At 47.5% G+C, this 22,324-nt stretch overlaps 1 protein-coding gene across 9 annotated transcripts in view; it reads left to right on the forward strand.

Moving 5' to 3' along the window:
- The window catches only part of TMCC1 (transmembrane and coiled-coil domain family 1), a 127,071-nt gene that overhangs the window by 48,389 nt on the left and 56,358 nt on the right, over positions 1-22,324 (forward strand). For 6 of the 9 annotated variants that reach the window (XM_064156088.1, XM_064156085.1, XM_064156091.1 and 3 more), the window contains 4 exons: positions 7,649-7,845; positions 8,057-8,113; positions 10,487-10,573; positions 10,673-11,374. In XM_064156088.1, coding sequence (XP_064012158.1) covers positions 10,832-11,374 — 543 coding nt within the window. In that variant the 5' untranslated portion in view covers positions 7,649-7,845; positions 8,057-8,113; positions 10,487-10,573; positions 10,673-10,831. The remainder of the gene's footprint in view (positions 1-7,648; positions 7,846-8,056; positions 8,114-10,486; positions 10,574-10,672; positions 11,375-22,324) is intronic. The other 3 variants (XM_064156089.1, XM_064156094.1, XM_064156093.1) reach the window with 3 other exon arrangements.

The following is a 22,324-nucleotide window of genomic DNA, read 5'->3' on the forward strand; positions in this document are numbered from 1 at the left end:
TGTGCTGGGTATGTGGACACTGAGTTGGACAAGAAGCAGTGCAGCCAGTTTCCCACTCTCCTATCCACGTATTTAGCTGTCACTTCCTCAGTTAGTTTGTGAGGTTTGTGGTCAGTGTGGTATGAAGTCCTAGTGGGGAACCCCAGGGGTAAATACTGGGTCCACTACTGGTTTAACCTCTTCATTAATGGCCTAGATGGTGGAGCCAGGTGCAGTGGAAGCAGTCTTGTAGGTGATACCCAGATGAGAAGTTGGCATGCCCGCTCATGGTGCTGCCATTCAGAGGTACCTGGATGGGCTTGAGAAATGGCAAGAACCTGACAAAGTTCAGCTGTGGGTAATGCCAAGTCCTATGCCTGGGACAGAACTGCCTCAATATGGGCTGCCTGTAGACACCTGTGGGTGTGCTATGGGCCCAGCCAGCTGGAAAGCTGATCTTCGGAAGATGACCTGGGAGTTCTGGTGGACACCAAAGTTGAACAAGAGTTCTGTAGGGTGCTGTTAACATGGTTCTGAACATAAGCCTGTACCACCTCTGTGGCAGATAAGCTCCAGCCTTGTTTCAGACCTGGTCCTCCTTTGTGCTGCTCTGTGTGAAGATTTTGTGGATTTTTTAAAAACAAATAGTTTTTCATGTGGACTGTGCCATGAATGTGGGAGGAAACATTCTGCTTTTGGCTGAGGCTTGGAATGCATGACTGCTTAATTCCCATTGGCAAGCAAGTTGTCAAGCCAGTTTCTTTGTGCCCAGATCACTGAAATAACTCTCTTTGTGCCGTTGGATGTGGAGGTGGATGTTAGAGAGCTGGCATTATTTGTGTGTGTGGCTGCTCAGCTGTGCTGTGCTTGTGCAGTTTGTGTTCTTTCTGAAAAGGTACAGTTAGGTCTGTTGGAAGAAAAGGATCACATACAGGCATCAGTGTTTTTGTTGCTCAAGTGCAAGAAAGTGTGGGCCTTCATTCCTTGAAAAAGCCTTTTCAAGGTTAGTCGGCTGAAGTTGAATGAAGTTCACTTTGCAGTAAGAGATTTGTTATGTCTGTGCCAAGAAAGGTGCTGAAAAGTAAACGTGTAGCCGTGGTGCGAGTCGTCGTGGGTCAGAGCTTGCCCTGACATGTGCCCTGTTAGTGCCGGAGCAGCACACCGAGGCTCGGCGTGCTGGTGCCCAGGATGCTGTGGGAGATTACAGCTGTGTCTGAAGCCAGCATGGGCTCCCTTCCAGAGCCTGCTGACATGTGGCACTGAGAAGCTGTGGCTGCCCCAAGTTGTTTCTTCAGCACCAAAGAAGCCTGGCACCATAGCCATGTGCTGCAGGACTTGTGACTCTGCTTAGCCTTGTTCCTGAGGCACGAGGGCTGGCCTGCTGTGATGTCTCCATGGCAGGGCACATAGGGACACTGTGGTACTGCTCTTCATCTCTGTGCTTGATCTGCCTGAGCCTTGGAGGAGTGGCTGTACTGATTCCAGTTAAGAGCATCCTGCCTGTGTCGCATTTCTGCTGGCAGCACAGTCTTTGGGAACAGGTGTCAGTAAGGAGGTGTGGGTAAGGTAGTCTTTTGGTGGTAGGTCCTCCCAGCCTCTGCCAGGTGTTCTCTGAAGTTGTCCAAGCCATGTTTAATGGGCAAGTTGAGCATCAGTAGCACTGAAGGAAAGGTTTTGCTAATGCTTAATTAGCAAAAAAAGGCCATTTAAACCAGCCCCAAATTATGGCCACTGCTGTTAATTCTAATATAATTTTCTAACAGTTGCACTTAAGTAAAAGCTCCCTGGACTATCTCACCTGAATAAAGGTCAGGAAAGACAATTTTATGAGAGCAGAAGTGAAACTGTCGTATCATGAATACGAGAGACAGTTTGGAAGTGGCAGACCAGTGCTAGCAGTTTCGTAGTGAGTCCCATTTAACTTCTGATCAGAATTTGTCTGTCCTGCCCATGTAGTTATCTTAATCCCCTTCCTCTTCCCCATTTTGGGGGCTGGTGTAGCTCTAGTGATCCCCATAGAACAGAGAGCCATTCGATGAGATGAATGAGCCATGAGTCTTGCTGCTGCTCTAGCAACAGGATTCCAGGAACCTGGAGGGCAGAGAACCTCAGGAGTCTTCTCAGTGGTCTTTTATTACTGCATTGACGAATCCCTGCCATTACAGTCTGAGTCCCACTTACAGAAGAGGTGACTAACAGAGTCTTAGAGTCCCTTGCAGAAGTACCAGCTAACAGCAGTGTTCCTACCCCAAAGCCCCAGCCGAGATCCCTAACTGGAGATCTGTTGCCCCAGGTACCTTATTCTTAGGTACTTTCTTGTCTTAACCCAACCAGTAAAATCCAACCACATGCAACTAACTACAGCATGCTCCCAATGCAAGGTGCCAGCATGGCAGGAGGTCTGACTCTGCAGCATGTCAGGATGTTGTCTTGGGCTTGGCAGTGTGCATCTGGTCAGCTAAGGAATCCCTGCAGGTCTTTGCAGGAGAGGGCTGCAGTATTCAGTGTCACGTAAGCAGTGCTAATGCCATGGACTGTCAGGTTCTGCAGGCAGGGCTTGCCAGTGGAAGTGGGCCTCAGGCACTAGAGCTTTTCATGTATCCTCACCAGCATGGAGTGAGCTGTCAGATGTGAGTCCAAGCTTTATGTCTGTGAGGAGGGGTTAAGGTACTCGGTTTAGAGGTCTGGGTTCAGTATGGGGACAGACACCAGTGTTCTGGGTTAGACTTTGCCCCGTTTTGGAACTTGTCTTTGTGAGCTGTTTTATTTAAAGCTTCTACTTTGTAGCTTATTTGATAGTAGAAGGCTTTGGTATATCTCACAGCCAGAGGCCTGATGCAAAGTGATTTTACTGAGCCAAAGGAACACTTCTTTTGATCTGTCTTTTAGACTCAGTAAGTTGAGTCAACGCTTCTGAAAGATCACAGAATTTATGCTGGTTTTGAGTCATCAGGGGGAGTATTTCACCACTCTGTGCCAGGTTATCTCTGCTTTCTCCTTTGAGGAGTCATTGTAAATATGATGCTTTCCCAAACTGGAGGCTAAAAGCACATGTTAGAATCACAGAGCGTGGGCTGCTGGTAGTTGATAGCTTTTTTACAAGCCTGCTAATTTAACTTGCTTTATCTGACAACTCCAAGCCTGGAAGAAACCTTTCTTTTAGAACTAGAGGTGCTAAATCTTGCCACCTTCTTTGCTGGCATTGTCACAAATGGATCTGCTTGGAGTGAAAATGAGAGGCCATCTCTTCTCTTTTTTTATGACTAGCATGCTTAGGAGTCTCTGCAGTGCCTGAAATAGCTGCAGCATAACCTTTTGTCTTCCCCTGGAAATGGGATGAAAATACCTGTACTGCTGCTTTGTGGTTCAGTGGCTGACATTTGAGTCAGCTCTGACACACTGAAAGCGACAGCATCTCCTGGCAGTGAGGCTAAAGCAGCTTTGATCTCTTCCTCTCCTGAAAAGGTCCTGCCAGAGTGTTTGGCATGGCCTAGTAATGTTGTGCTTTTGCAGAGACTGGAGAGCATGATGCAGATAATGCAAGTGTTTAGAAGAAAAGCGGGTAGCAGGAGTGCAGCTGACCACAGAAACATGTGAGATGCTTCAAGGAATGAAATCTGTGCTAGTGAATTATTTCTGTGAAGAAGGGGAAGCTAGAGGAAACAGACTGACTGGTTCAGCTCTGCAGGAGTTGAGTTCATGTGATGCCTGAAGTCAGGCTTCTGTCGTCAGAGTGCTCTGAACAGGCTCAGGAGTGGGTCCTGCCGCTGAAGGAAGGGCCTCCACAGCTGGTCTGAAGCAGGTTAATTAAACAGTTGCATCTGCTGGGATGAAATTGGAACATGCTTCTGCTGCTTTGCATCCCTGCAACAGGGAAAATCCCTGAAGCAGCTTCAGACAGTTTCTGAATGACTGTGGTTAGTTTTGACAAACAGGACTTGGCACTTAGAGCTGCATTGGAGACAAGGCAGATCCCTGTGACCAGGTCTTCTCTGTTCCACAGGCATCTTCCTCAGACACTGTGCACTTAAACTCATCTTCACCCTCTTGCCATCCTCTGAGCTGAAGGACTTGTAACTCTCATGTGATTTTGCTGAGATCAGTGAGTGTTGCCTTCAAGATGGAGCTTTGTTTCCTGTAGCACAAAGTAGAGGTGTTCCTGAGGAAATGCTGCAGGGTGGCTTTTCCTTCAGTTTGGTGGTGGAGGTGAGTAGGTGAGGATGTGGCTTTTTTGAAGCAGATCACTGGATCCAGGGAAAGTGTGGACTATTGGTCACCTTTTAGCAAACTGCACAGCTGTAAATTGCAGCCTTGTGTCACTTATCCCCCAGCCTACAGACTTGTGGACATTGAAACTGCTTATTTGTAATCCATTTTGTTTAGAAAGACTTGCTAATGACCAAGGCTCCCCTTCTGTCTAGGAGAACCTTAGCTTTTATAAGAATTCTTTGCGTGTACTCAGATCCATCAGATTTGTTTTACTTCTGAAACACCTGCAGCTGTATTGTCAGTGTTGTCTCTGAACTTAAGGACTTCACAAAATCATTTCGAGCACATGTGTGTGTTGGATGTAGTTGCAAATGTTGCCACGCCAGAAGACTGGTTAAATCTTACTTTGACCTTGATTTAGCTTGCTTGGAGCAGTGATTTTATTAACTGGTTGGAAAACAGCCTGCATGCAGTCCTTCCTAGGAAAGGAGCTTGCTGAGTGGCTTTGGTAGGTCACAGCCATGGCACTGGACACTGAGCAGATCAGGAGGTGGAGCATGATAACTTTGGTCTTACAAGAGTAAGTTTTATGTCTTATATAACTTTAAGGCAGCTTCTTGACCTTTCATAGTTTCATTTTTCCATCTTAAAACTAAGAAAGTAATTCAATAAAGTGTAGGAGCATGCCAAGGGGAGTGTCATGGATGTTCAACTGTCAGAGTAGTGTAAGTTCAGAGAACATTTCATGCTGCTAAGAAACTTCTCAGGGTGAGAGGAGGGATTTGAAGATAGCCAGTGAGCGTTTTCTTGAAGTAAGACCCAGAAGCTTTGCTAAACTGTGGAACTAGTAAGGTTGTCCCCGCAGTCAGACTGCTATGGAATGCAAGCTCTAGAAGCACCAGGGAAGTTTTGAAAGCAGTCCAATAAATTGACAGGTTGCAAGCTACCCCTTTCAGGGAGCTGTAGAGTGCAGTGAGATCTCCCTTCAGCCTCCTCTTCTGCAGATTAAACACCCACAGGTCTCTCAACTGCTCCTCACCAGCCCTGCTCTCCAGACCCTTCACCAGCTTTGGCAACATTCTCTGGACCTGCTCCAGCCCCCCACTATCCTTGTGGTGAGGAGCCCAGGACTGATACTAGTGCTGGAGGTGTGAGAAAGATGTATGGCTCATGAAGAGTCTGTGGTGTCTGCTCACCTGTGACTTGAGTGCAGTTTTCTCTTTATTTCCAGGATTGATATGGGAGCTTTCAGGAACTAAAAACTGCCCTTGTTACCTTTGTGGACCAACAGTACTACATATAAAGCTCTAGGAAGGAATTGTTTGAACAGGGTGTGGATGGGAGAAGAGGCTTGAGTTAAAGTCCTGTTCTGGTTTGTCTTTAAGGGTGGTGCCCTTGCCCAATCTGACCATGTGAGCCATTAATGGGTGCAGAGGTGGAACTCGTGTGCCAAAGCGCAAAACCTGCTGCTGAGCCCTCTGAAATGGCCGTTTGTTAATGTGTGGGGAAGGTGTGGGAGCAGGAGACTCTCCTTTGTTCCTTCTCCACTCCTGCTCCAGGGAAGAGGAGCATACTCATTGTGCTTAATACCTTCTAATTGATCTCCCCTGCTTTCCTTGCAGCATGCTTGCCACTAACAAGCAATAGATGGACTATGCAGATCTACTCTAGGCTTGTGAGGGTTCCAGAGCAGAGCTGGTGTGTTCTCTTGTCTTACATGGGCTCAGTGCAACTTTTGTCCCTTTATCATTTTGTGCAATTCATGCATAAGCACTGTCCCATATGAAGTGTCCTGGAGCAAGCACTTCTCTTCCTTGACACACTCTGGTATACTGCTGAATGAAGAATTCATGTATAGTGCATGTGCCAGCTGACTGGGTCCTTTTGTCCTAAAGAATACACTTGGCTGCCTTTATGAAATTCAGCAGCTTAGCAGTCTCAGTTTGAGTTAGCAGTATTGCACACATTGCTACAAACGACTGAAGTGCTTTGCTCCATCATAAAGCTGCTTCTGAAAGCACCTTCACTGGTGTTCCCCTCAGTGTTTCTCCCTTCAGCTAGCTGGATCACTCATATTTTGCTTAGAGGAAAACATTAGACACAGAGATGGGCTTGCTCAGGACCTTCAAACGAGGGTGGCAGAACTGGTTGAGCCCAGAATGCCCAGTCTCAGTCTCACCATGCACAGACCTGAAGCTGTGCTTTCCCTCTGCCAGCTGCGCCGTTGCATGTGCTGACTCTTCCTGGGTTTGTCTTTGTCAGCCATGCTCCGTTTCTGCTCCTTCACAGAGTGCTGCCAGGGCTGCGGCCAGGTGCAGCAGGGATTCACACCTGCTTGCGTCCTGTGTCCTTGGCTTTTCTCTTGGGCCTCATCAGAATTCCAGGAAATTTTTGCTTGGGTGAATTTTGGAGGAGGAGGCGGTAGAAGAATTATATCCTGAAAACCACAGCTCTCCTTTCAAGTAAAAATAGTAATTGTTTTGGTCTCTTTTCCCTTGTGTCCTGCCCTTTTATCTGTGTTCTTTGCATTTAATTATTTCCTGTATGTCTTTTTCTTACATGCTTGCCCAGTTCTCCACTCTGACTGTTAAGAGATTGCTCTACTAGCTAAAGAAGCCTGTTTCTCCAGCTGTTGATTAGTCAAGACGCTATCTAGTTTGTCCCTGGCAGAAGCTCTTACCATTCTTATAAGTGAAAAAACAACGTTAAAACTTAAAAGGAAAAAGGCAAATGGAATGGCTCTGAGTTCTGCCTTGGGTACCTCCTGCGCCACAGGCTGTGCTCACACCGCGGCAGCAACGTGACTTCTCCAGCGCCAGGACGTGCTTCGGAGATGGTTCATGTTTGGGAGTTCTTCCTGTTTGCTCTCCACTTCCCTCATTCTCACGTCCCTGCCAGTGGTTCTGCTGAACGTTCTCTCTCTCTGCTCTCTTGGAGATGGGAATCTGGCATGCAATAAAACAGTCAAAAAGCGCCAGTTGTGCAGGGCCTGGTAGGGTTCTTCTGAGTGCTGCTGAAGCTTGTCCCAGTGTCCACAAACCAGCTGAGTGCCCTACGGCCTCGGGCTAGAGATGTGCTCTTGTCTTCTTGGCCTCTTGTAGTGCTCTGGCAAGCTTCTGGCTTTACCGGCTTGTCACAGCTAAAATACCTCTTCTTTTAGGAGAGAGTAGAGCCAAGATAGTGTCCTGGGCTTGTGCCTAGGCCAGGCACACACCTCTGGCTCCTTCAGGCCCGCTCTGTGGGGGCTGTGTCCCTGCCTGGGTGGCTCTGGGTGCTGTGTGGGTGCTCTGTGCTGTGGAAGGTGCTGTGCAGGGCCAGTGGCTATGGGGGACAGGGGCTGGTACTGTTGGCTTCCTGGTAGAGGTTGCAGCAGTTGAGCCAAGGTGACAGAGGCTTTCCTGTGAAGTGAGCTGCAAGGTGCTCATGTTTCCAAGTACTCACAGTTCTCATGTCTTGTTAGGTGGCCTCCAGACAAATGAGAGGAAGCTGCTTTGACCTGTGCCTGGAACATCTGAGCTGCTGAGGAGGAAGAGGAAGCTAACGTTGTGTGCAGAAGTCTGGCCTTGCAGGCTGGGGCGGTACTTGCAGTGCATGCTGGTGGCCGTATATCCCAAGAGAAAATACTCCCTCATGAGAACTTCTTGACTGACTAACAATGTAAGATTCAGTTTCAAAACCTGCAGTTTCGTTTGTATCCCTTCAGGTGTTCAAAAGAGTTTAAAACAGCCCATCTCCCAGAGGCACTTGCACTTGAAGGGGGGGGAAGAAAGCACTGCCCTGGAAAGCTGGCCACACGCTTGCTTTGCTGTTGTGTACATGTTTTCTGCCATTTCCAGCAGCTGCGTCTCATACCCTGTTTCTTTTGCAGTTTTGCTCAGTGGAGGGACTGCTGTATGTCAGCCATGCCAAAGGGCAAGTGATGAAGGCAAGTACTGGCTTATATATTTGGTTATCTAATGTTGTTTTTGCCATCTTTCTCCTTTTGAACTGTTTTATTTCCCAGTGCTGCTGTGAAATAATTGCATCGATATGATCATGTTTGGGATGTAGGAATGTTCTAACCTCTGCTCTGTGTGGCTATATATAGAATTTTGACTTTTGTCTCTGATCTATTGTATTCTAGAGATAAGAAATGTATCTTTTTGAACTTCATGCTATGTAATACTTGATTTTTCTGCTCAAACAGAATACAAAGGTGTTAGAAGTGTGTGTGGGGAAGGCACAAAGCTTGGATCCTAATGCAAATAAATGTGCTAATTAACTCTACTGGTTCACAGTTCTTCACATTTATGCTAGCTTTTTCCCCCAAAGCAGGTGTTAAGACAAATAAGTAGCTTTAAGGACCTTTGCACCCTGTAGGCAATCTACAAAGCTCTTTTCAGTCTAGCAGGAGCCTCCTGAAGCCAGGAGTCAGCACAGCTTTAGAAAGCAGTCACAGAGTGCCCAGCAGTAGCATGTTGCTGAGCTTGCTGTGGAGTGATGTGTTTCAGGTTGGTTTGTAAATGGACATGGGACCAGTTCAGGCAGGTTGATGGTTTCCAGCAGGCAGCCTGTGGATCTCCAGTTAGGCTGAAGAGCTATGCTTCACGGTCAGCAGTACCAGCAGCAGTAAAGCGGGCAGGAGATCAGACAGGTGCTGGTCAGAGCGTATTGGGCATCTTTGGTACGAACTGTGGCTCTGCAGTGAGTCCTGACTGAAAAATGAATGTGGAGGGAATTAGCTGAAATGAAAAGGCAGTTGTGGGTCAGCTGTCAGGTTTGTATTTTACGCACCAAATAATTTTGGGACTATTGCGTTTTAGCTGCTGGCATTTGTTCACTGAACCCTTTGGTCTCTTGGATCAAAAAGAGGATCTAGCTCTGCTTTTTTTCCCCAAAAACTTAAACTGAGCAGAGACCCTGCAGCTCAGCTTTCTGGGAAATCTGTTACCTGAGAAGAAATACTAAGAGCAAGCTCCACAGTCCAAGCATAGTACTAGCAGTTGTAGAGGCATGTGAAGTCATTTAAGCAGGTATTAAATATGTAAGAATAAAAGGGTCATTGCCCCTTTTTTTTTTTTTCATTCTGCCATGCAGTTTCTGCATGACTGTGGGTAAATGTTTTTCTGGGCTGTGGTTTATCACTTTGCATGTAATGTGTTATTGATTAAACTGGCCAGTGTATCCAGGCTCAATGCTTAGAACATGCTCCAAGTACGGAGATGAAATTCTGTGTGATTCCAGTGCTTTGCTGTCTGTAAGTACCAAATTTCATCTTGCCTCCAGCTGATAGCAGTGACATTGGTAAGAAAAAAAAAATGGAATGAGGCAGCTCCTCTGATATTTTTGGATGCCAATTTGGGAAGCATTTTGCAATGTCTCTTAACCCATTGTGTCAGGTTTCAGATGCACAAGATTGAGAGCACTCTAATTGTAAGCATTGTTTCCACAGCTGGTTGCAGATACAAAGAGGGCTCTCAAATCCCAAGCGTATGCTGCATTTCAAATGAAATGTTTGGGGTTTTTGAAAGCACAGGCTGCTTTCTGCCAAGATTGAGGTAGACCTTTCTGATCTGGCTTCTGTATTTATAGAAGCGTAATCAAAGCTTTCTCCTGCAAGAAAATGATCGCTCCCCAAGCATGCGATCTCAGGGTGCTGCTCTGAGACCCTTTCAGATACGGTGTCCTTTCCCTTTTCTGCGTTGCCATGGGAGTGCTCAACTGCAGCGTGGCACCAGCAGCTACCTGAGCCCAGCTGGTAGGTGAGGTTGAGCTCTCCTGGAGAAACGCTGCATTTCCTCTGCTAGAGACTGAGCTTCACAGACATGGTGCTGCTCCTGTTCAGGCTGGCTGCGTAGTCTACTTTTAAAAAGGGCATTTTTGTTTGAGAGCTATGGATAAGAATCTGTCAATTGAAACCATTTTGCTTGCCTGTTCTTGCTCAAAGACAGATTTTCCCATCTAGTTTCCAGTGCTATCAGTGGATGTTGGCAGCAATAAGCTATTTCTTGCTATTTGGAACTGTTCTGCTTTCTTGCATATGCCAAGGACTGTGAAGTTAGGTGTTCTACAGGAAAATCAGGGAATCAGAGCAGATATTATATTTGAAATACAAAATACCAGGTCTTTGTCAAGGAATAAAAACAGTTCTGTCAAAACACTAACATGCTCTTCAGATGTTTAACCTCATGATGGATATTATCGGCTTGTTCTTAATAAACAAACCCCCACTGGTTTCTCCCTGCTTCTTCTCCCCTTGGAGCAGCTTTTTTTACCTCCTTGCTGTGCTGTACACACTGTGCTTGGCTTCTTCCCCTAGGCTATGAATGACTTGTCCCATACAAGCTTTGGCTTCTGCATATGGCGTAGATGCTACTAATCTCAGGAATGAGGCACTTGGAGAACGGTAGGGTTTGCGTTGGTAATGGCATGCTTTGTGCATTGGATTTTTAACCCTCTCCTGCCTGCATGGATGTGTAACACTGACTCTTTTGTTTAACATTAGATAAGCATGAGGTCATCGTGGCACAGCTGCATGTGTAGTCACCCTTGAAGCAGTTGCACACCTAACTGGCTGACAATCTTGGCATTTGAAAGGCGAGCCTTTTAAAGACAGGAGAGTGTTTCTGTATGAGCAGTCACACAGCCCTGCTGGGTGTCACCAATGGAGCCCTCTGGCACCGAACACTTCTGTGATGACCCTGACCCTGGAGGCAGATCCCAAGATCAAGAGACCAAAAAGCAGCATGAGTCAGAGCAAAAATTATCCAAAATAACCCATAATGCTTTGGAGAACATTAATGTGATTGGCCAAGGCTTGAAGCACCTTTTCCAGCACCAGCGCCGGAGGTCGTCTGTTTCTCCACATGATGTTCAGCAAGCACAGGCTGAGCTGGAGCCCGAGGTGGAGCTGGAAAGCCAGAGCGTCTGTGCTGACATTGATGGTGTCTCCACCCACCCCACAGCTCTGAACCGGGTGCTGCAGCAGATCAGAGTGCCACCCAAAATGAAGAGAGGGACGAGCCTGCACAGCAGGCGGGGCAAGGAGGCCCCGAAGGGGAGCCCACAGGTCAACAGGAGGTCTGCGCAGGAGATCCAGGCGGGGCGACCCAGGTCCTCATCCACTACAGATGCTCCCACAAACTTGTCCATGGTGGAGATTGCTGCTTCTGTCTATGTAGGTGGGGAGGAGACTACGTCAGCAGCAGTAAGTTACTCAAGTTTACCTTTGGTCTTTATCATCTCCTTATCTTTGCTTAAGACATTTGAATCTTGTTTTTAACCCCAAATTTCTTCCAGCAAACACTAATGCCGAATTCAAAAGCTTCTGCAGTGGTGAAGCAAAGAGCTCCGAAGATGCAAGCATCAGTTGTTTTCTCACGTGACAGGTGGCTCATTTTCTGTGCATTTGATAGGTGAAACGAGCTACTTCTGAACACATGAGGTTGGGTGGGTGGCACACCACAATCAAACAAGCAGTAATGGGAGCAGCAGCACCCAGAGCAGTCCTCCTTAGCAGCTGCTGTCTGTTTCCTCCAATGAACCCTCATGCTGATGTAGATGGCTCTTTTCCTCTCTTGTTTTGTTGTGTATTTTATAAGAGTGAGGAATGCCAGTTTGAGTAAATGGTGCTGTTGACCTTCTAGGCTGATTTAGGTCAACCTGTCTGTTGTGCTGATATGGGATCACTGCTAGCTTGTCTAGCTTGTGGGGGTCAAACCCTTTGATAAAGGTTGGAAATGCTGTGAAGCTGACTTCTGGTTTGTGTGCTCTTGCAGAGTGTCTGACCATGACTCCTGGACCAAGAGAATCTTGCTACTGTTTGATGCTATTGAAATAGCATGGTCCTGAAGCTTGTGTAGACGTGCTATATAGTAGAGTGTCTTCAATGTTGGCTAGGTGATGATGGATTGGGGCCAAAGAAGTTCTCCTTTGTTATCCAGAGGTTGCTTCACCTTGCCTCTACAGCAAGATTGTTCCTTTGTTGTGCATGAGTTTCCTTTCTCAAAGCCTGCTTTGAAATACTCCAAGTGGAAACCTTCTCAGACTATTCAGCACTATTAGATACAATGCATATCCCTGATAGTTATCTGGAAATTAGCATATCTTGCATTTGGAAATTAATTAGAAAGTATTAGCATAAATTACAGTATCATTCTGAGGCAGCGAGTAGTTTCCTCTTGGGAGAAGCACTGAAGGAGTCTGTCTGGAGCTGTAGCTGAGGGTTTTTTCTTGCCACAGGTGAAACATTAGAAATAGTGATGCAGTAGTTAGAAAAGTGTCTGTGCTCCGGGTATAGGTTGACTCTGCAGCTGAGCCAGGAGATCTCTTAATAGTGTCAGACTTACCTACTGACTCTCTTTTACTTGAGTTAACTTGTAATGTGTGTTTTAGGAGAATTTTGGAGAAAGTTGGTAGTTTTCCAAGTTTGTACCCAAATCCAGCAATTAAGGTTGGTGGAGCAAGCTCTGGTTTGTTGGTTTGAAGCAATAGTTCCTCTACTTGGTGTGTGAGAGGGAGCCTGGGCCAGCCTGAGCGTGTTGGATGACCAGTGTGTGGGAACATGGGCAAAGAACTGAAGTGAGGTGTCCTTTCTCACAGCCCTTCAGCTGGGCTGGTGCAGTGTTACCACCTCCCCCATGAGCAGGAGGCTCATGGTGTGTGTGTGTGTTTTCATTGGAACGTGGGAAGAAAATACTTCTGTGCTAGCAATAAGTAAAATAATGATTTGAAATAATGCTGGGTGAGGTTCCTGATATACTTGGGCCCAAATGAACCTTAAAAGTCTTTTGCAGGTGAGAGTGGCGCATCGGATGCAATGGGTGTAGTGAAATGTAGCCATTTGGCTTACCCACTGCTGCTCTAGCACAGTCACAGCAGCAGCCTCAGCTCTGTTCAGGATGAAGTTAGGCTCTGGGGTTGGTCACCTTGTCCTCTGCAATGGTACTCATGTCTGCTGCATGTGTGCAGGTGGGAGCCCTTTGTGGTGGGGCTGAGGAGACCTGTGGAGATGAAGCTTTCGCTTGAGCATGGTTGCTTTCTTTGGTGTGATCCAGAGCAGGCTGCAGGATGTGATGCCTCACCCTCTCTAACCTGAGCCTTCCATACAGCTCCTCTGTCCTAACTAGGAATTCCTTCCTGATGCCTGTCTGAAAACTATGGCTGCACTTCTAGATAGAATCTAAATACTTGTTGATGGGGCTCTGAGGTTTCTTGTTCCGTATGTTTCTTAAAATCTCATTTATGGAAAATAGCTGCACTGAAATAACCAAAGTCAGGTTCCCTAGAAAGTAGAATAAATAAAATGTTGCTTAACAATTGCTTCATTTTGCAAAGGTTTCTCACTCCTGTGATGTGAAGGCAGAGGACTCGTGTTCAGGTTTGGTCGCAACCACACAGCCTATCAGGAGTTCACTGGAGTCCTGGCTGTGCCTCAGTTATCATGTCTGTGCTTTCTTTTCTCATAAACTTGCTACCACTTGTAGCATGGATGGCCCTCAAACGAGGCTTTCAGACTAACAGGACCCTGCCGGGGCAGAGGGAAGAGCTGTTCAGCATCAGGCAGCAGCTGATAGAGACACAAAATAAATAATGCTTTTCTTTAATGAGGGCAGCAGTGCTGGGGAGAGATTCAAGCCTTGATAGCTTCTTAAGTAGAGAGTGGTACTGCTTTTTAGCAGACAGAAAGGTAGCTATGATCTGGGATAGCATTTGTGAATCCCCTTTGAGTTGCAAAACTGAAGTCAGCAGGATTTCAGAAAATTAGATTTATATTACAGCCAGATCCAATGCATATTACAGGTGGTGTTATTTGCAGTAGTTCCTGTTGATGAGGAAGTCAGAGTACCGTGTAAGAAAGCACTTTCAGCTGTTGCTCCCAGCTGTCTGCTACCAGCCTGCTCATGAGGAAGACTTTTGTTTTCTTGAAGTATTTTGTGGGTGTGTAAAGTTCACCCATTCTTGACTGCACTCAGTTTCAGTATCACTTAGTAAGCAAAAAGTGGGAGCACATAAAATTGTTTGCTTGTTGTGTTTGGCTTTTTTAACAGAGCCAAGTGAAAGATGTAGCCGAAGCAGCTCTCTGGTTGGTTCTTGGCCAATGTTTCTGATGTGTGTTCCTCTGTTCCTTTAGCATGGCTGTGTTTTGTGTGATTGTGCTGTTAAATGCTTACAGCACTGCCCAGAGATCTGACAAGCCAGGAACTTTCTTGATTGTGCATTAAGTAGGCTCAGAACCCTCAACACCTTGGACTCCAGCTCTTTTGAGGGTAGATAAGAAAAGCTGCAGCTAGCCTCAGAGTGTATCCAAGCTGCAGCTGGGGCTGAGCCGAGGCAGTGCTGATCCCGGCCCGGCACTCACTGACGCCTGTAAAATCAGAAGGGAAATGTGGCCTGTGGGTGCCTAGCCCTCAGTTCGAGGGGCAGCTGGGTGGTTGTTGCTTGCCTTAGCCAGTGCTCTGCAGTTGCACTTTCATGTGCTGTCACTTTTGTTTTCTGCTGTGAACAAGACTCTGGGGCTGTCACCTCTGATTCAGTCTCCCTGCCCCAGTCCATCCGCATGTGAGGTGAGTGCCCGTGACAATTGTAAATGTAGCTCTAACCAGCTTCAGCTGTGGTCGGAGTTTTGGAGTGTCTAAAGAACATCTGGTTCCTGCTGAAGGGTGGAGGGTAAGGGGAGGCAAAGTGCCGTGATTTTCTTTGGGGCATAAACCAACAAAACAAGCAAGAAAGGGGAAGACTCCTTTAGGAGCTGCTTTTTAGCCAAGGTTCTTGCTCTCTCAGTTGATCTGAGCCCAGACCTATGGACTGACATCTCAGGTGAACCTTGGACCTGCTTCATCACTGTGTACCCCTGTGGTGATCCAGACACTGCCAGATTGGAGCTGGCGTATTCACCCTGCCCAGGCAGAGGGGGAGTCCACTCGCAGTAAAAACTGGAGGATGCAAATGCTGGTGTTCTGTCCTCCTTTGGGGAAGAGGAGAAGGTTGCAGCTCCGCACCATGACAGGCACTCTGTGTTGCTGTACCCAGATACCTTCCAGTCATTCCCACCTGGGGCACACTGGCCCAGCCACGGCTATGCCAGAGGGATTAGCCTTGCTGTGTTGGTTCTGCTTGAAGTTAGAAGTAACGGGTAGACAACACACAGGTTAAATATCACTGAGGGTACAGCTTTAAGCCATATGTGATGGCATTTACTGACTTCACATTATAGAGATCATCATGTTTAAAAATCAGCTGCAGGTAGATTTGGAGCCACTGATTCCATTGCAGAGCTCTTGGTTTGTGATTCAGTGGAATAAGTAAAGCTCAATGCAGCCATTTGTTAAATCAGTTTCATTGTGACTAAATTACTTAGTGAAGCTTAAGAAATAGAAGTAATTTTTTTAAAGTATCTGGCAGATATCGTTCAGTGATCAGGGCTGAAAGTCCTTTGGGCCCCTGGGTTCTACCTGAGCCTGTACCTATTGTGTATGCAGCAAACCTTCACTTCTTGTTTTGTATCCACTGTCTCAAGATTTGCCTGGTTTTCTGCTTCAGCTCTTCATAGTCTCACCTTTTTGGTAAGTTTGGTGCCATTTTTTCACTAAACCAAAATGGATTTCACTTCTTTGATCGTGGTGTTTGACATCAGTGAAGATGTGCTGACTCCCCTTGCCTCATCAGGGAGCGTTTCCTTGGAAATTCTTTAAGACTGTCTTAAATCCATCTGTAATTGTAACAGTATCACTGACCTCCAGCCTCAGTCTCTCTGTGGCTCTGCAAGCTCCAGGGTGCAGAATGGAGTGGCTGTGACTGGCACTGACAAACCCTGCATGGCAGGAATTGTGGTCAAACGATCCTCTTTTTATTGATTCCTCTCTTGTCACTGGTTCTGCTGGTACCTGCTGCTGTCGTGCTGTAGCCTATTTTGGGCTGCAGTAGATGTCTGCCAACTATCATGGAGCTCTTCTGCCCCCACCAGATACCTGGTGGTGAATTGTGCGAGCTGCTTTGAGTCCTCTGGTTGCCCAGGCATGCATCTCCACCAACATGACTAGGACTGCTCTTGTGGCAGAGGTTTCTGCTCTGCTTTCCCTTCATTCTCTCTTTTTTTTTTTCTTTTCTTTTTTTTTTATCCCAGTGGGCAGGTTTCTGTTGCTGAGCAAAAGTCAGGGACGTCTTGTCCTCTTCCTATGGCTCCCTGCACTGTGGTGTGTTGGAAGGAGAGGCCATGTGTTGTGTTTGTGCCCCAGCATCCCAGAGCCAGCACCCCACTTGCAGGATGCCTGCGTCTGCTGAGGTTTGGCTGTGACTGCAGCAGATGCTGCTGTTTGCAGAGGTGGGAAATCAGCAGGCTGGGATTGCTGAGTGATCAACATTCATTGCTGCTTTCTTAGAGGCTTGTAAAAGCCTCTGGAGGCTGCTGTGCAAGTCTCATGGGGACAGCAGGGACTTCACCTGCTGCAAGGGTATTTGCAAAGCCTGAAGGAACAGGAGGCCATGCAGCTCTCTGCAGTTACTACTGAAGCCTCAGACCTGTGAAGCACATCCAGACTCTTCCATACCTGCCACTTTTTGTGGAATCAAGCCCTGAACCCTCACCCTTATGCATGAGGCAAAGCTGCAGAGCAATTTCAGCTTTTGCTCTGCCCAAGTAAATGCTTCTCTGAGCTTAGTTAATGTTTGGGGTTGATCTGCTTGGTCAGTTGGTCCTGCTGGAAGCTCTTATATTTGCTCTGTGTGCTGGGTGCTGTATCTGAGAGCCACTTTAGGAAAGGAGAGACCTGTTATCAGCATGGCCGTCCTGATAAGGTAGATGGCAAAGGTGAAAGAGAAATTCTGTAACTAGTTTCCTGGTGTGCTGACAAACTGGGGTACAGCAACACAGGACAGCTGTGAAAGGCCAGGGCTCCTCAGAGCTGGAAAGACCCAAAGAAGATCTCGGGAGCTTTATTCTCCAGCCTGCTCAGGAGGGGGTTCCCTGTGGAGATGAAGCTCCTCATTGCCTGCCTGATGTGCGCAGGTGCTTGGTGCCAGTTCTTACCCGCAAGGGAGCCTAAATGGATATGGTACTGGTATTTTCTGCTCTCATTTCTGTTCTCTCTTTGACTTTTTATTTCTGGAAGCCCTCCTGTACTACCATGTCCCTATCTGACCAGCATTAGTCTTCTTCCATTTTCGGTCCCCAGTGTCTTTGTTCTGACTGTATGAACTAGACTGACTCATCTTTCTCATGTGCTGGGCACAGTTTTGTCATTCATATTGTGCTTTTAAAAATACCAACAGGACGTGTCTGTCTTCCACTCCTGATCCATTTTGTGGCATGCCACAGATTTCTCATTAGGCTTCATTCTTCCTTTTTCAGATGCTTCCTCTTTCTCCAGCCTGCTTATTTCACAGGACAGGGTCAGTGCTCAGCTGAGTCCTGATTAGATCCACCTACACTTTCCTTTTCATGCTTATGCCCCTGTGACATGCCCCACACTAAGCTTGCTGCCGGGAAGCTTAGGAGGTTAATCGCCTCAGAATGATGTCCTTAACCCAAGAGAGTTAGTTGGTTGGCATGTCTTGGGTTTTTTTCCTTTCCCCATGTTTTATTTGTGGGTGCTGCAGAGTTTGGAGATGAGTCTATTTCTGGTTTGTTCTGCAAAGCCCCACAAACAGGGTTGGGTCTCACAGGTAGTGAGTTCCCTGGATGAGCTATGGGACCCTGGAGCATTTAGTGCCTTGTCACTGCTGCTTTCAGAGGCACTGGAGCTCCGTGCTTTGTGTGCTCACAGAATTGAATTCCAAAGAGATTCCTTCCTGTGTAGACGACAGCACAACATCCCTTTCGTGTCCTTTCACATGAAGGTTCACGTGAAGGCCAGGGGTAAGTCTGGGGCAGCCATCAGAAGGCTGTGATCAGTCCCTTTCAGGTCCAGAGCTGTGGTGCTATTTTTGCCTTGCTTGTGAACAGATTGGTGTTGTAAGCACAAGCTCAGCTTTGTACGGTGAGTACTGAACGAGCCTGGTTCTGTGTGGTGCCGAGATCCTCCGCTGCCAGTGCGAATTAAGGACAGCGAGGACTTTGCAGCGTAAGGGAGAGCAAATTCTTAATAATCCTCTGCACACAAAATATTTTTAGTTCACAGCATTGTTGCCTTCTCTGTTCTCTCAGTTTCTTGAAATAGAAGGGCAGAATGTTATCCCAGAACCACAGATTGGATTTGTTCTAACACCTCATTTACATGCATTTGCATATGTAATAATCCCTCTGCATGTTGTCAGGCTTTGTATAGAAACTGAGAAATGAGACTGTCATAGCATGGAGAATAATGTAATAATTAAAGTCTTACCAAGATACTTCACTTGGTCTTGTACTTGAAGCAGACTATATTTAAATATTTTTGCATAAATCTTTTCTTGCAGAGGCAGCCCACTGGGCTGGGAAATCACGAGTGCAGTGCTTTGGAAGTAATGGAGCCTCCATAGGTCCCTGCTTTACTCATGGTGCTGCTTGTGGGGTGGTGAGATCCATGGGAAGCCCTGGACAGAGAGAGCAGTTCTCCAGTTCCTGTGGACTTTGTTAGGGGTTTGTGGAAAAAAACAAGGCCAGCGTTACTGAAGTAGAAGTCATTGCAAATGTGCAGCACCTTGGGATGTTTGCCACTGAGATCTTTGTATGACCTGCTGTCATCTTGGGCTTTACACACCCAACGCTGATGTTCCAGCCCAGTGGCAGTGGGGCCAGTTCCTTCATTCAGGGTTTCTGTAGGGAATGCTTTGGAACACTTGCTGGAAGCCCTCGGCTGACATCTTCTGGTGCTGCTAAGAAGGCAGACAGACCAGACTGCCAGGGAATTGGCCCAAATATTTCCAGGTTGCTGTTCGTTTGCCTGAGGAGTTACAGGGAAGAGGATTTGGTGTCCTGCAGCAAGGTCACTCTGGGGCAGCTCTCTGCCTGCTTTGCTTCTGCTGCATCCTGATGGGGCTTTCTGTGTCCTCATCCTCTTTTCAGTTTTAATGCTCATTGGATTTTGGGTTATGGTTGAAATCTGTCTTCCGTTACTGCCCACGTTTTGAGAAATGACCGTGTATGCTTTCAGCGTGAAAGTTTCCAGTCTGGTCTGCAGACTCCTCAATATTTCCCAGTGATGGTGTTGACTCCCTGAGCATCGAAAAGCTACTGCCGCAAGCCCTGCCCAGGCAGAGCTGTGGGTGAGGTCCCTGCAGAGCCCTGCCGCAGTAGCCTGCCTGTGTTGACAGAGGGCGCTGTGACACCGGAAGGGGACAGAAGGGTTCTCTCGCTCCCTGCTGTGACCGAGCGGTGGCGCTGCTGCGTGGCCAGAGAGCTTCCCTGACCCGGGCGGAGCGGCGCGGAGCGCTCCATGGCTGGTCCTGAGGATGTGTGCGCCACTACGGGGAGCTCCTTTTCAGACATTCTGCAGGAAGAGAGCTTCTTTACTCCTGGTTATTCCAACAGGTCCTTCTGTCAGTAGCACATTTGCTGTTCAGCTACCATTGTTAGGTACTGATTTGATTTCTAGGTGGTTTGCACAGAGCCCCGTCGGAGCCCTCTGGAAGGAGCCAAACATGCCAGCTCCATATGCAGGAGCAGCATCTGGCCACTTGCCTCTGTCAGCATGGTCACTGGTGTGGCTTCTCAGCCTAACTGAAATCTGAAATCATCTCGGATGCTGTTTGCTGGATGACAAGGGTTTGACTGCTGCTTGGCATCGGTGCTGCTGACCTGTCCAAGGGCTAGTTTGATGTTCTCCTTACTCCATCTCTCCTTGTGGTGCTTCTGTCACAAGAAGAGCAGAAGGACCTTTTGACCTGGCTGTGGGGTTCTGCTGCACACAGATCAGCAGAGGCACTGCCTTTCTGCATGTGAGTCAGTTCCCATCAAAGCAGTGTCACTGGCAGTGTTAGCTGCTAGCAGCAGCTCTGTAGCCCCATGTCTCTGGAAAGTGCAGGTGGGGCTGGCACCCAGAGGACTGGTATGGGGACAGGCTTCCAGCACTGCTGAGGTGCAGTGGGTTTATTCACACTCGGCAGCACCAAGTGAAGGCAGCCCTGACTTTGCCTCTGCTGGGGCTGGTTGCACAGCAGCCCTTGTGTTTGTGGTGCCTTTGGCTGGAGGTGTTGACGCAGCTCTTCAGAAGGCCCTCACGTCCACTGCCAGTGTTCAGGATGTGCCTAAGATGGGGGAAGAGCACACACGCTCTTGCACAAGCCTTAATTGCATCATCTTTGAACAGAGAAGTGCTGCTACTATAAATTTACTGTTTCAGCAGTAAAATAAGCAGATAACTTTTAACAGCCTACTCCAGTTTATTTAAGAAAATCAAAAGCAAAGGTCAGAGAGAACATTCTGATTTCTTCAGGAGGCTCCTTGATGGTTTTGAACCATAAAGACCACAGTCTGGGTAGAAATAGATCAGAGCTGTGGAATTACCGCGTGTAGACATTACATTGATAAGTGACACTGGAGTGCCTGTTTCTAGAGCATAAGCATGCAATATTTCCTGACTTCCCCCCCTTTCTTCAGTTCACACAACAAACTGTTGTTTGTAACCCCATTTTGTACTGATTTGCATATGAAATGCTTTGTTACTTCTGCTTTCCAGTGTTTGCTAAATGTTCATCTGGAATTGGCTGTGTTGCACAATTCTGTATATAAATCTAAGAAGCTTTGTGCAATTCGGTGCCATTAACCCTGGGCACTCGGTGTGGTATCTGGTCAGAGTATTGCCTCACAAGTCTGGGATGTCCAACTCCTTCACACTGGTCTCTGGCTTTCAAAGTCTGGTACACTGTGAGCAGCTCTGGAAGTTAGAGCATGATGAGAATGATTTTTGAATGGTTAGTGCTTTATATTCCTGGGCAGAGGGAATTCACCAGCTGGTCTGGCACACTAGAGTGAGTTGCAGCAGGAAGGTGAGGCAAGGAAAGAGTGGTGACAGCTCAGGGAAATCAGGGTGAGGAGTAGAGGTGCCTCCATGTCCTCTGAAGAGCAGGAGCCATTCGTTAGCCGTACAGAGTGTGAACGTCGGTTTGGAAATGCTGAGTGTGAGGCCTGGACTGCAGGGACAGAGGAGAGTGTTGTCCTCATCAGTTTTTCTAATCTACCAGTGCCATCTCAGTTTGATGTAGATGAAATTCCAGCAAGCTGTCTCCTTTCCCTTATCTGTGCCTGTCTTGCCCAGGCTTGGGGCTGTGCAGCACAATGGGGACAGGAGGTCTGGGTTTCCAAGAGCCAGCTGAGGCACTGCATGTCCAAAGTGTTGAGCACAGGAGGAACTTGGGGCAGAGTCCTTGGGGCTTTGGCACCAAGCCCTGAAGGTGGAAGGGCAGTCACCCAGAGCTGCTCTATCTGCTGTCAGACAGCTGGGAACAAGCAAGCTTAGATGCAGCAGACAGAATGACAGGCCAGATCAGCCCTCCCTGGCTGCCCTTGCCCCAGCCTTTTATCCTGACATGGCAATGGAGGGAATTTGTCTCCCATGCTGTGTTACTGTTTGACTACTTTTCCTTCCAAACACATAGAGAATCCCATGCAAAACAGGGCAGGAAACAAGGGAGGGAAACTTCTTTGGAGAAGCTTTTTTCAGCCCTGGGAGGATGTTGTCAAGCCCGGTGGTCTCTCAGCAATGAGTGTGGCAGCTTTCTGGGCACGGAGACGCTTCAGGATGGTATAAATTTCCCGCAGAGGGACTGAGTGGTGTGCACAAGGCTGCTGAATATAGTCACTCTGCAGAACAAGAAGTACTGACCCAGTTCAGAGAGCAGAATGAGGCAGCTGCTGGGTGCAGAGTCCCTTGAGCCTCTAGTGTGTGTTCCACTAGCATCAGGAGGCTCTTCTGGTGCTTCAGTCTCATCTACCTCCTTTGCTGTTGGCTCTACATGGTCCTTACAAAGCTGAGGCCTGCTGACTGAGCACTGCACTCTGTATTTCCAAGACAAGGAGCATTTTGTAAAGAAGTGCAGGTTCTGGCAGGGAACACTTCTCTGAGCAGGACACGTTTCTGCCTTTTGAAACCTCTGGGTTACCACTGACTGCTCCTGTATCACAGCTGGGGCTTTCAGGGCAGAAATGTGCATCTACAAATGGTGCCTTCACATGCCTCTGTTGAAGCTTTTTGTACCTTTCCCATCAAGTTCTCTTTCAAGAACAGCACTGACTCTTTAT

This window comes from Pogoniulus pusillus, chromosome 16, assembly GCF_015220805.1.
Source record: "Pogoniulus pusillus isolate bPogPus1 chromosome 16, bPogPus1.pri, whole genome shotgun sequence".
Lineage (NCBI taxonomy): Eukaryota > Metazoa > Chordata > Aves > Piciformes > Lybiidae > Pogoniulus > Pogoniulus pusillus.